The following is a 15,089-nucleotide window of genomic DNA, read 5'->3' as shown; positions in this document are numbered from 1 at the left end:
CTGTAGGGGAAAATGTGTCTATGAGACCACAGGCATCTCTCCATAATAATTCTCTGCAACGTCAGCCAACCTTTACCAGTGCCATCGATACGGTGGTTGCAGTGGGAGACTTTTCTGCTCTTAGCAGCAAAAAGAATAATGCCCATTTCTAAAACATGATCATGGTTTGCATTTTAACTGCATCAGATGACAGAAAGAAATAAGGTGGCTGGATTACAAAGTGGCTGGATTGCTTCTGAGAGTATGAGACTGAATCTTCTTACTATTGCCCCATGTCTACATTGTCAACAACACCATTTGAAAATGCAGCCTATAGTAAATATCTTAACTCTACTCCATGAGCCCTGCCTTGTTCCCACAAGAGAAAATACCATATATGACAAACAGAACTTCGTCCATTACAATGTCACACCGCAGGATCACACAGTAACAAGCCAAATGCAGGCTGTATCACTAAGGTATTGTGATACTGACTGTCCATCAGGAAAGGATTCATTCTTTTGGTCCCCAGTGTATCTTTAATTTAATAAAAATATATAAATATACAGTATGTATTAAAATTGAATTACATATGGTTTTAAAGGTAACAACCACACAACTTTGTAGGACAGAGAACTATGGGTAAGAAAAAAATGTTTGTGCAAAAAAATAATAGACCAAGACATGTAAAATGTGTAGTTAGATGCCTCAAAATGTACTCTCTAACACCTTCATCTGTTTATAATTGGCTAGTGCTGATGAGATGGAGTGGAAGCCAAAATGTATGATAGGGACAGCACCAGCCAGCCAAGGCAGTTGCAAGTACAGTATAGGATTCTGAAATGAAAATTGTTACCTTGCTTTGATGAAACGCATGTCCTCTTTGTTCTGTGTGTTTAACATTTTCAATGTCTGACAAAGTATTTGTCAACAGAATTAGGCAAGAGCATCTTAGGATAGAACAGCATGAAGGAAGCAACACACACAAAGTTTATGTGGATCACACAGATCCAACGCTGCAGTTCTTTGTTGCTGTTACTAAAGTTATTGTGTGGTCTTAGTTACAGGCATGCGTGACACAAATATGATCCTTTAAAAAACAGCAAAAAAGCACATAGAATACCAGCTTTCAAATAGGTTTTAGACAACTGTCATGTGTGATACTAAATCAGATAGTCACAGAGTTGTGTGTCTTCAATGTGACCTATGTTTGAATGCTAGAATTGGAATTGTTTGGAAATGTACTGTACACACCCTGATTAATGTTACTTCACTGTTTATGTAATCATCATACCTGACTTACAAATTTATTTGTTTATTTTGTGCATGCAAGGCACATTAAGGATATTTCCATACAGTAATGTCAAGTTTAGTTTGCTTGCTGAATTAATTTGATCAAACAAAAAAATTGGATATAAAATAAAAATAAGAATTGATTTACTTTTAGCAGCAGTGTGAACATAGGTGGCTGTGTGTACCTATGAGGATAATGCAGCAGACTGTGATACCTTACTGGAGTCAATTTTCTTGTAAAGTAAACATGATAGGATTCTAAAGAAACAATTGGATCTGCAGATTGAGCATTCAGACAAGTACAGAAGATGTACCTCAGCTGCTAAAGCGCTTTGGCCTGGGTGTGTAGCCACCATCGAGTCACTGCAGAATCCTGGCTTTGAATCAGTGGAGACAACTGGAGAAGGTTTCAAGATGTGAGACAAAGTTAAAGGACCCAGTGTAAGCCTGCAAGGAGTAAGCGGAGATACAGAACATCCAACACTGCACAGTGGCCAAAGATGAGGACAGGAGGTTCAATCGCAAAGGCAGCAAGGGACTTTTAATGGCCAGCTACCAACAATGTTGTTAGAATACTAAGTCTATTCTCTATCCCTTGCATTCCCCGGACTGTTACAATATCTATGGAATACTGTGACTTTGTCTCTAACAATCACCTTAGTAACCCAACATTCACACATTATGGAATTTAAATACTTAGGGTATAGCTGAAATACAGACACACTTTGAGCCTAGTTACACCAACTGTAAAGGTTCCTTGAGCAGGTGATTTGCAATCGCAAAGCAGGTATTGGGGGAAGGCAGCCTGAGTAAACCCACAATATCTTCATCAGTGGGTCAATTTGGCATTGCAACAGTTTTTTGGTGGGTGACTACTGGGTGATAATGGGTATCCCCTTTTTGCTGGAATTTTTTAAACAAAATGTTTTAATTTTGAATACAAAATGCACCCTTTTTTAGTTTGTTTAAGAGTTGAGAATAAAATTCCAGACTCTACAAATCAAATATATACACAAAAAAATTGCGCTATACTGTTCAGGTGTTATCTTTGTGTCTGACAGAGCGTAGAGTTAGATCGGGATGTGCAGGCTGTCTCATTCCACTTTTATTTTTTCCAACGTCTTGAAATGCGTTCTGCGTGTCTTAATAAGCAACAACTGTGTGTTGTCACCTAAAAGAAGTTCTTCCTTAGAAAATTGTTTTTTGTCTCATGGTGTCTGGCTGTCATATCTTTTCCATTTGACTTCGAAACAATTGATGTTTGCTTTTCTGCTATTTACATTATAACGTTCCCCGGTGCGGAAGACGGAAGAATGGAATTAGTCTCTTAACACCGATCGAGGGTGCGTAATCGTTAAAAAGGCCTTTGGCTTCTACAGCACTGTTTCCGTCCGCCGATCGGATGTTCAACTGCAACACGCACTCTAATTTGATTTGTCTCTGAGCTGAATACGCCGCCTGGATCCGCCTCACCTGGGGTCAGAGGTAACCCTGCCGCACTGCCCCCCACCCACCGCTCTCTAAGCCGACGGTTGAATTGATAACTCTCGCCGGCGAACATCCATTCGAGACGATGATCTAGAGCAGCTGGGAAACGCATCCAATTCAAGTGCCTTTATGCGCTCCCTCCTCCTGCAGTTCACGGGTCCGCTTTATTGCCAGGCGTTTTCGACCATTCAGAAAAGTCCGCCGTCACCTGTGGAGCGCGGCCCCAGAGGAGTTACAGTATGCTTTAACGTATTAGTTGATGTAATGTTTATTTCACATTACTTTTCACAATTTTATTTAATTCTACCGAAAGACCAAAACGAAAATGAAAGTGTTGACTATCGATTGTTTTCAGTCAATTGTTTTTTTATACGCTGACTGAGGTCTGACTAACAAAGTAGTTCATATCCTGCCTAATAAAGCTGCCGAGGGGTTGGGTTTAAGAGGGGTTTTGGGAAACTTACCAAAAAGTAGCTCGTATTTAAGGCTGTCTCTTGTAAGGTAGCTCGGTAACCACTAAGAGTCTTAGATTTTGAAAATCACCCCAGATCTCTGTACTCGCCAACAACTTGGTGTATGTAGCCAATGTCCAGTGGGCCGCCAGCATCCATTAATCTCCGGTTTAATTAACGTAGAGTCCAGTCCAACCCTGCTGAAGAGATTGTTGTGACGACAGAATTCACGCTACCGTTTTGTACTTGTTCAACTAACACATTCTATTATCAGTAATATAATTCATCGTTACAAAAAAAAAAAAATGTGATAACATCTCTTAGAAGAAGTGACTGTTTGTACTTGTTCTACTAACACATTCTATTATCAGTAATATAACTCATCGTTACAAAAAAAATAAACAAAAATATGATAACATCTCTTAGAAGAAGTGACTAAATAAACTTTCAAAACAGTCGGCACCTGAATGTTACACCAAATGCAAGTTTTCCAACATGTTTGAAATTCTAGGCCTTTATTTCTTATAATTTTGGGACTTTTAAAACACTCATACATTATTGACTTGGTTTTTAGTTTATCTATAGAGCTAAACGCATTCACGTGTGCACTTTTTTGTGCTTTATTTTCTAGTAGTATTCCATCCTAAAATAAAACATGTATACAACATAATTTAACTGTCTCCTCATGTGCTAAATAGGTTTAAAACTACAGAATAAACACCAGTAAACGCTCAAAACAGTAAGAGTTATCTAAAGCACACTGCATCCTGCAGGTTTAAGACACATGACATGACTTGATGGTCCCCTCCATCTCCTCAGCTTCACGGTCTGAGTTGACGTGCGGCGCTAAAGAAAGCACACAAACCGCCCACTGTCACGTCTGTCCATTACTTATCACAACTGAACTTTGAACATGACTTGACGAAAATACCATGATGTGGACACTGAAATAGATATACAGTACTCGTACTTAACAACATTATACTCGTATAACATTACCTTAGCGTCTGTGGTCAACATCGGCAAATGAAATCTGAAAGCCTGTTAGTACTTTCACTTTTGATCTGAAACGTGGCGCTTTTCTAGTTCTTCTGGTTCTGTAGTTTTTGAACCGAATTATATTTAAACCGCAGACCTCAAGCAAAATATTACCAGTGAGCAATCGGGAAAAAGAAAAAAAACGAATAAAACACATCATTGACTTTTAATTTCAATGACGTGAAGCTTCTTTTTCCTTACAATCTGATAATAAACACAAACACATTTAACTGATTCAGTGCCAGCGTTTCGTCTCTCATGTTCGTTTCACGCGGCGTTGACTTAATATACCGTTTCATCAGTAATTTCGCAACTGCAGTTTTAATATGCATTTTTTTAATGAAAGGACACCCCATACCATCGATGCAGCATATAGTGCTTAATTCCTTATGTATTTTCACATCTACGTATGCTTTCATTTCGTTTTACTACCTTTTATTATAAGCTGTCGAGAAAGATTATATATACTGTATTCCTAACTCTGTATATATGTTTTTATTTAAGGTCTTCTTAAACAATTAAAGTGTATATGGCTGTACAGGTACAGTAAATTAATTTTTATTCTATTCATCCAACAAGGTTCGGCATAGCTCAAACTCTTCATTCTTTCTGCTTATAACTGCAATTTTAAAAGCAAATGTAGATTTATTTTGTCCTACATCTGAAGCTATTCACCAAGTTCACATGTATGTTTGATACGTTAAATGCATATTGCAGCACTACACAAAATATATGTCAATAATATTCTTCTTTTGGAGTCCTACATGGGAGGTATTTGTACCTTAATATTAATTATTATTGGACTAGATTTCATATTTTACATATACAGTAAGGGACTTTTGCTTTCTGTGTTTATCAGATATTGTAAAACAACTTTACAGTGTTCTAATCCATTAATTTCCAAGTTTAGTTCTGAGATCCCCTATGGCTGCAGATTTTCATCCCAATCAGTTGCTTCTTTTAAGTTGACTAAACTCAAATGTGCAAAATCTATGTGATAATCAGAGATCCAGTTTGGCTGAACAGTGAAATATAACCCTGGTATAATGGAATATACAATAAACTAGCAATATAAAATGCTATGACTTAGGGTAACGATATCGTAAAGAATAAGTGCGGTATAAAAGTTACTAAATACGTCCATTTTTTAATCCAGAAACATTATTAAGTATTAAACTGCATCTTGAGGTTACACGCATACTGTATTTCAAAACAGCGTACCCAAGATGTTTTAAGAAGATAAAAAACCAAATGCAAACCATTATTGTCTGATCCATCCATTTTAAAAAGAGATTAGCTATACGCTACCAACTACCCCATTTGTCTCCCTTTGCAGCTCCCTTTTAGCTCCAGGGGCATAGGTTCATTTTGGAAAGTCATCGCCAAGTGTTGTTATTGAGATTGAATGTTGATTCTTAGACGTGAATTGCTGATTCTGTTCTGTAGAAAACTAAACAATAATAACTGAAAAAAAGGCACACTTACGATCACTTATACTCTAACTATATGGAAGGTTATTTCTTTATTATGCAAAACAAATCCTGCTGCTGGTAAATTGATAAAGCTTATACATTTGTTCAGTTAGACAGAATATTGAGCACACTTGTAACATGCAGTCAAGTGACAAAAACTGAATAGCCGTTATAAGTATCCATACATCTTGCTAGCCTGGTTATCCAGGGTAGCTGGAGTCTATCCCAGAAAGTATCAGATGCAAGGCAGGTACAACACTAGGGCAGGTTGTTCGCAATTTGAACACACACACTGGGGCCACTTTAGCAATGCCTGTCCACCTAAATTTAATCAGGTTGAAGTCTAATAAACTCTGTACAGATGTTTTAGCAGAAGTAGAGTGGTAACACAGAGTTGTAGGTCCTGCCACACAGTGCCAGATTCTACATGCAGTTGGCATGTTCTCCCCATTTATTTACAGACTGACTGTTTTCAGAACATCTTGATCCTCTGTAGTTGCCTATCAGACACACTGGTGTGCAGTATGCTATGTTCTACATGCTCCACAGAGCCTACTCACACTTGGACAAAGTCAGCAGCACAGTCAGGATAATTTTCTTTGATTTTTCCAGTGCATTTAACACCTTACATGAAAATAAATGTTAAACAGAAGTCCAATAGATTTTGAGATGTCTCCAAAGCCAAAACCTGTGGCCAAGGTAGCTTGCATAGATACTAAAACTTGAAGAGATGAACAGAATACACAACCTCAAACTTTATTGATTCATGTCTTACACAGATTGAAGAAAGGTTTAGTCTTCAGAGCATACCTACTGTCCATGTTGAATGTTACTGTATGGAAGATCCTTTTTATATTTGTTCTTCATGAAAGCCTAGCAAAAGCAATTTTATAAGGACTGATATAGCTTGAAAATTACTCTTTTATATGTTAGATAGTTTAGCAGTAATGTCTGTAGTAGAGATGAAAGTTCAACATGTTGTAGAAATTTTATCAATAAATTAGAAGCTATAATAAATTAGAGTTAATTGTATTTTAAACAGAATAAATAACTGAAAATCTGTCAACTTACTGGAAACAGAGTATTATTACATTATCATTTAATTTGCTGCCAGATTTTACTTCAGAAATCCATTGGTTGCTGAATAATGACTAGCATCTTTTAAGGGGCAAAAATACTTTAATCATTCCTTCAGTCAGAAACCTTTTGTTTTTAATATCAGGGGTCCTTTGTCATGAGAACCAGGACTGAAGACAGCAAACAGTGGTCCAGAGCATTCTATGTGAAAGTTGTGGATGCGTTGTCTGGTCTCCACATCATAAAAGGACAACAGATTTCCTTTCAGGTACACCCCAACTTTCTTTAGACTTTTTTGTAACTCAGTGACAGTGCTGGATTGAACAGCTTGTAACTTCTTCCCTCTACATAGACGGATGATCCAGAATTCATCATCTGTGCTTTCAGGAATAATGTTCTTCTCTTTGATTTCTTTGGTTACCACTCCAATTGCCCAGCTGCTCTTTTCACCAACCTCCACCTCCCAGTAGTGATTCCTACTTAGCTCCTGACTTCCTGTAACACAGTACCATCTGTCTGGTCCCTGTGTGTTTCCCACAAATCTCACTTGAGATGCATCAGAATCCACAAGAACTTCAGGGTGTCTTGAATTAAGTTTGAGAACAAAGCCAACTGCAAAGACAGTTGTGAAAATCAATGAAAATGAATGTATTAGTTATTGTAAGGGGTTTATAGAGCCACATACATTAAATGAAAATCAAAGCTTACAGGCAAACACTACAAATTTTATCAAAGATTAAACTTATTAATTTATTCTGATTTACCTTCCATTTGACGTATTGTTTTCCATACTGGCAAATAGAAAGAGAGAATATGATTTTAAAATGCTTGGTAAAGTTTGTGTGTGACTATAATTAAATTGCCGTTTCCTACCTTTTTCAGGAACAACTCCAAGCAAATCTATGGAAAGAATGAAAAAAAAAGTGGCATAACATATAGAAGACTGAAAGGCATTTATTTTCATGCATGAATTAAAATTTTCCTGGAAGTAAGGTAAGTGGTAATTGTTGGTGTGAAAAATTGTATATTTTGTATTTTTTAAAATGGATATAGATTGGAAAGATGGAAAAAACTGAGCTAATTAATTACATACCATAGTTGAGGCGTTTGAATAAAGTTTTTATGTAACATTTCAAGACTAACAATTATGTTGCCAAACTAAAGTGAGTTTATCTAAATTAATTTTGTATTGAGTCTCTGTCCCACAGAAGAGTTATCCACTGATACCAAGTGGCATCCTTATTAGAAGCTCAAATCATCACAGCAACTCCTTTGGGTTTTTTTTTGATATTGTAAGTAGATTTGAGTATTGACACTACTTGGGAGTAATGAAGGGTTCTACCAGACAAGCACTGGGGAAAGAAAACACCCTGGATTAACTAAGTTAAAACAACCAAGAACACTCCGAAGTATTGTGACAGTCCCCCAGGTCACTCGAGGGTACTGTAGGATCCATATTCAGAGTTGATAGGTTTCTCAAGCATACAGAAAGGATAGCAAGCCAGAGACTATTTTATCTTTGTGGTAATGGAACAGAAATACTGGAGCACCTTAGAGCTGGATGGAGCTCTAAGCGTTTAGACCCAAGAAGTAATTAATTCCTGTGTCTTAAATACACCTTCCATTCATATGGTTGTTGAGCTTGGAGTTGAAATGAGAAAGATTGGCAAGAGCTCATTTGTGTGATGAAGAAAGATTAATGGTTATGAGAGAAGTACAGGAGGTGTTAGTGTCATGGATATTGAGAGCTAACATGAAAGTCCACATGAACATAATTCTGTTAATTGACTTTTATAGACTTTAGGGATATTACAGAAGGGAACTAGTGTAAAGGCAAAGTCAGTAATAATTAAATTTTAAAAAATGTGCATAGTAAAAGGTGATTGCTAAATTTGAAATTATAAACAAAACTAATTTCAAAACCAGAAAATACAAATCAAAACATGCACAAAAAACAAAATTTTTATCTTGGTTTCATTTTTGATTCCTCCCTCTCTTATTCCGCCCACATAAATCACATTAAGAAACTTTCTTACTTTCACCTCCGTAACATATCACGTGTTCGCTCCTTCCTCTCCTTCTCTAATGCTGAGAAACTTGTCCATGCTTTTATCACATCCCGCATCGATTATTGTAATTCCCTACTGGCAGGTGCCCCTTCTAATCTTATATCACAACTCCATCTTATTCAAAACTCAGCTGCAAGAGTCCTTACTCGAACCAGCAGCAGCGAGCACATCACACCCATCCTGCTCTGTCTTCACTGGCTCCCTGTGTCTTACAGAATCAAATATAAAATTCTACTAATAACCCACCAAGCCTTAAGTAACCTTGCGTCAAAATACATCAGTGACCTTCTCCATCACTATGTGCCTGTCCGCCCACTAAGGTCCTCTGATTCTGGTAATCTTGTGGTGCCCCTCACTAATCTACACTCTATGGTGACAGGGCTTTCAGCTGTATAGCGCCCAGACTCTGGAATGACCTACCAAAATTAATCAGGTCAGCTGACTCCATGAATTCTTTTAAAAAACAACTCAAAACTCATCTGTTCAGGAAGGCTTTTAGCTCTACTTGACGTTATTACCCTTCTCTCAGTTTACTTCTCTGTTAAGATGCTCATGTAACCTGTGTGTGTGTGAGACCATCAATTATGTTGTCTTTTTTTTTCTCTGAATTCACTGTAGTAATCTTCTTTATTTATTTATCTGGTTTGTACAATGCTATATACTGTATACCCTGCCATTCTTTCTTATATTCTGTAAGTGGCTTGAGCATGGGAAAGGCGCTATATAAATAAAATGTATTATTATTATTAAAATTGTTCTTCATTTTTTTTTTACTCTAACTTTAGACACTAGATTATGAACAGCAATCTTATGTAACAAGGTGGACAATGGGTCACTTGGCACATGCTTGATATAACATGAGAGTGACCACACAAACTAATTGACAGTGTCATAAAAACCAGAAACACAAAATGTTGTTGCCAATGCAAATAAAACCACAAAATGTCATCCCTTAGAAAAAAAAATATCGAAGTTAAACTTACAAACAGATCTCATATCATTTTCTAAACTGCTTAATCATGAACACGGTTGAGGGGGGGTGAAGCCAATCTCAGCTAAGATTAGACAAAAGGAAGGAACAACATCCTAGACAGGGAGCCAGTAAATCACAATGGAACTCACTCACACAGCACTCACTAGGGCCACTTTAGTGTCGCCAATCCATCTAACCTGCATGTCCTTAGACTGTATGAAGAAACTGGAGCACCCAGAGGAATCCCACACAGACATGGGGATAACATACAAACTCCATGCAAGGAGGACCTGTGACACAAACTCTGGTCTCCTTACTACAAGGCAGCAGCACTACCTTTGCCCCACTGTGCTGCTGTATAATTATATCCATCCATCCATCCATTTTCCAACCCGCTGAATCCGAACACAGGGTCACGGGGGGTCTGCTGGAGCCAATCCCAGCCAACACAGGGCACAAGGCAGGGACCAATCCTGGGCAGGGTGCCAACCCACCGCAGTGTATAATTATATGATAAAATAAAATTTTCCAAATGTTAACATCCTCCTCACAGTTTGGAGGACAATGAAAATCAGTCATTTTTCACCTTTAGGTTTGCTTTGTCTATTTTGAGGTTTAGGGATGACTTGAGAGCATCTCCAACAAGATTCTATATATTTTTTCCATCCCACTTAACCTAACCTAATTCATTATTAACCCTTTGCAGTCGTATTTAATTTTCAACGTCACGCTACATTAGTCGTAATTAATTATTGAAAAAACGCCAATAATTACAGCAGTTATTTTTTTCAAGCATGTAGGAATAACACAGGCCACTTTTCTCGACCAGGCGACTGTGCAAATCGGTCAGAAACTTGCAGGGCCACCAGCGGTGGCCTGACGACCTATAGCACACTTTTTACTAAGGCCAGTTTTCTGGCCTAACGACCGCAAAGGGTTAATCTGCCCTTTACTGTGTCTTTCTACCTTCAAACAACCGTATATGGACCATGCTAATCAATCTTATGTATCTTTGTGTAACCCAAGAACACTACTACCCAGGACTATCTTAGGTTGGGCTGTGGCAGATATTTAAAGCCAGGTACTAAGGCCGTGGAGTAACATTTGGGCTTTGCAGTTGAACTGAGCAATTCTCTATTATGACTAGCTGGCTCCTCACAGATTGGGACTAAGTGAACTTTGGGCAGCCCATTCCAAGTTTGAACTTTATTCAAATGTGACTCAAGAGCGAGCCCTGATTACTGTATATCTATTGTTTATCAGTTTATTTATCAACTGTTTATTTGCTATTTATCTATGATTTATTTTTTGATCTGGGGGGTATTGCATGAAGCAAACTTATGAAATCGAGACTTAATTCAGCAAATCTCATTTGAAGAAGCCTTGATTTCCCATTGAGGCCCACTCGGTCCCACGAACAACAAGTATTTCTCGTTAACTCAAGATGGGCTTCAGCAATGCATGATTGTGCACATTTGGCATTGCTAACATCAATCAAGACTGAATAAGCACAGAAGATGATGTAATATCAGAATATTGAATTGCTGTCACTTTAAGCATGAAATCATTGTGATATATGTTGTATTATGGGGCAGTTTTGAAAAGTTATAGAATTTTATTTATTGGTGACAGTCTTTCCAGCAGTTGATCAAGAAATAATAATTGATAATAATAACACAAAAAGGAAACACATCTGCTATTAAGAAAGCTAGAGAGGCTGTGAGGCAATAGCAGACCAATGCCCAAGTATATTACTGTTCTGAATTTATGCATTGCATAATTAAACAATAATGGCATTATTCACACTAAAAATGTAAATGTATTAGCTTGTGAACGTCATACTTGAAACACTTAAAACAAGTATTTAATAGCAGTATGAAGTACATTTGGTAGTAGTTGAAAATTATATACAATGACATACTGTACGTTAGAATCCCAGAATATACATGTACAGCATATGCAAATGTAATGGGCTAGAAAATGACATTTCTGTGTGTTGCTTAGTGTAATGGGCTATAAACCAGTGTTTTAAAGAAAAGGCAAAATTCCTGGAAAATTCTGCAGTACAGGACAAAAATATTTACCTGTCTTGCAAAAGAGTTACCTGCTTTGAATAATCAGACCGCTTTGAGTAGTATCTCATCTATACATAATGTGGTGATACAGAACTGCCTGCTTCCTTTGAAAATTAATGAGTTCTGGGGACATTGGTTTCTAATCAGGTACTTATCGATAGTTGACAATACTATTGTTGAACCAAAGTAAATGTGTTTATATTATTGTTCTGCAGTGGAAATTGGCATGCATCATTGTTTAACTGATCATCATGTTGATCTATGCAGAGATTGAAGCACATATATTTTTGGGTAAATGAGAACAATGTAGAACAGAGAAGTATGGTCTGAGACTTGTGACTGGTGCTTGCTTCTTTTATGCTTTTTCACCATATCAATGTGGCTACACACTGTAGCAACAGTGGCTTGTACCTGGCCCAGGTTCCCCTAGGCCTGAGGCCTGTAACACAAACATATGTTGCTCATTTGGCAATCAAAGAAAACTGCAGCTGACTGGTGCGATGTCCCAAAGTCACTTCTACTGAGTAGTTTGCCCTCATCAGAATGTCAGTATTGTCAATACGATTGGACATTCAAGTCAATGTCATAACAAACGACTGATCTGTGCATTGTTACTGTAATTATCACTTACATATTCAGCCTATAATTAGCTTGGCAGTGTTGTTATTCGCACACAAATGGAATCTATTGTGCTGGTGACATTTGGGAAGCTTAAATAACATTATCTTGTGTCATAGATATGACTTTGGATAAATGCATTTTCCATAGGCTCGCCAACAAACAGCTTGCATTCGGGTCAGGCATTTGTTGCATCAAGCTGACTTTGGCTAATAGACTAATGATATATGGAGCATTTTTTTGCTATTCTTTAGTCATCAGGAAATGCAAAGGGTCTGTGCTGTACTTTACTATTTGTTACAAACAATCCGAGTTCCCTCGTTCATCTGATTTTCAATGAATAGACATGCCACGGATAATCACAAAGGGTTGCTGAAAATAAACTGACTTTTTAGGCATTGAATCTAACCACAAAACATCTGTAGGAAAATCATCAGGATAAATACCACACAAGACTTGATAAATTTCATAATGTGTGTTTCTGTCTTAACCTCAATTAAAGAACATTTCATATTTTTAATATTTTACTAGTAGGAAAAAATAAACATAGACTATTATAAAATAAAAAGGTAGAATGCATTTAATTATCAAGGTATGCAATTAAATCTATTAATATGTTACTCTTTATTATTTTACAATATACAGTACATACAAATACTGTCATGACATGTCAAAAATGACAAGGGGCTTCCTTTCTAATGCTTATTTACACTATTGGTTTAAAAGCTCTAGTGCACGATGACAGGCTCAAGATGTGACACTTAATTGCCTTGGTCACCAAGTTTGATTTGCCCTTATTCTCTTTGGTGAAACTGGCATATAGAAGCCTGGCATCTCAATTTAAGCAAGGCCCCCTACAGGCTACATTTTTCCACCAAAGAAGGTAGAAAGTTTAGCCATTTAATTTTACTTCCCACAAGTATTGCTTGTTTATTGATGGTATCTTTGCAGTGACAGATTAATGCACGGCATGCAATCTCAACACTAGCTGATGTTACACATACAGTATGCATTTAGTTTTAATCATTAGTTTTTAGTACTGATGTTCCAACATGCATAGTGTAGTGTTGTAAGGTACATTCCTGTCACACTATCATGATGAACTTCTCTATGTTAAATATTTCATCGATAGCAAAAGAATGGACTGCAATAATCAAAATATATCTAGAATGTTTCAGTATTGTAAACTTTTTTAACAAGGGATTGTGACATGCTGTACTTGGGAGCTCATCAGTACTCTTAATGAAGTATGCCATTATGCTTGGTTTATTTTAACAAGAGTAATGTGCCAGATCTACTCTATGTTAAAATAAACATTGGAGATGGACATGCTTGCAACAAACTTTCTTTATCTAACATTGCCATGAGTGATTATAACAACTATATTTATATTCCCACATGCAAGCGTACAAAAATTGTGTTATTTGTTCAAGGCTTTCTTCTTTTTTTACTGCTTGTTTCTTAATCTAATTCAAAACTCTGATTTTCAAATATCTCTTAATGTTTGATATTAGATTCTGTCCTGCATTATTAATGTCATGTTTGCTTTTATTTCTTTTGCATTCCTTTCACTATTTGTGAAGCGCTTTGAACATTCGAAACATGCCACAAAAATTTATTATCATTATTATTATTAATAATAATAAATAATAATAATAATAATAATAAGTCCCATTAGTTCAGGTTTAATTGCTAACTTGGTCAGTATCTGTATGGAGTTTGCATGTTCTCTCCATTTGTACAGTATATGGACTGAGTGTGCTTAACATAATAGGTAGATGTTAGAAGTCAGTCATTAAGCACTCTCAATTGCGAAAATATGTTGATTCCTATATGTGTTGTTAAATTACATCCTCCCAGTTTAGGCACACAGGGAGATCCCCAGGTTTTGTAGGTAGTTCTTCAGTGTACATTCACAGCGTTGTCCTCTACAACGGCAACTAAAATAGACTTTATACATCATATTCATTACTTTTGAGGTTTACTGTTTGTCCCATCAACACACATTATAGTAACAGCTTGGTGATATGAATTGTTGTGTGTGTGAGGCATCATTTAGCTGGTTTGTCAACATTTCTTTACTATGCTGAGGCTTCTATATCTGAGTTGTGTTAAAAGTGATATGGTATATCTGGTATTAATGATTTAATATTGCACAGCAGCTTGAATCAGGATTTGCATGATATGAGATCAAACACAAGTGAGCACATTTTATTGTAAAAAACATCAGTTACTTAAATGTACAAGTCTCATTTACTATTGCCTGATTCAAATTGTGCAATAACAACATGTAAAGTTATATTCTCACATCTTACTATACCTCTTCATTTCTTTAAAAGATATAACTCACATTGTAAATCTTTAGCAATTTTAAGAATAACTGCAATATGCTGGCACCCTACCCAGGGCTGGTTTCTGTCTTGTGCCTAATGCTGCCAAGACTGGTCCTGGACCTTAGTAAGTCTGAACTGCATTGAGCTGATCTGAGAATTTTATGTATGTTTATTTTTAATAAACTCATATTATGTCGTTTGAAAATATTTTAAATTACTGAA

The 15,089-nt window shown here is 36.7% G+C and overlaps 1 protein-coding gene across 1 annotated transcript in view; it reads right to left on the bottom strand.

The window, feature by feature from the left end:
* Positions 1–15,089, bottom strand: part of LOC114645139 (E3 ubiquitin-protein ligase TRIM39-like) — a 220,174-nt gene that overhangs the window by 164,688 nt on the left and 40,397 nt on the right. The window contains exons 10-11 of the mRNA XM_051922355.1: positions 7,673–7,699; positions 7,564–7,590 (exon numbers count right to left, since the gene is read on the bottom strand). Of these exons, the coding sequence (XP_051778315.1) occupies positions 7,564–7,590; positions 7,673–7,699 (54 nt within the window). The remainder of the gene's footprint in view (positions 1–7,563; positions 7,591–7,672; positions 7,700–15,089) is intronic.

The sequence above is a fragment of the Erpetoichthys calabaricus genome, chromosome 2, assembly GCF_900747795.2.
Source record: "Erpetoichthys calabaricus chromosome 2, fErpCal1.3, whole genome shotgun sequence".
In the NCBI taxonomy this organism is placed as follows: domain Eukaryota; kingdom Metazoa; phylum Chordata; class Cladistia; order Polypteriformes; family Polypteridae; genus Erpetoichthys; species Erpetoichthys calabaricus.
Note: the sequence above shows the minus strand (reverse complement) of the source record. Positions and strands in the feature narration are given on the sequence as shown.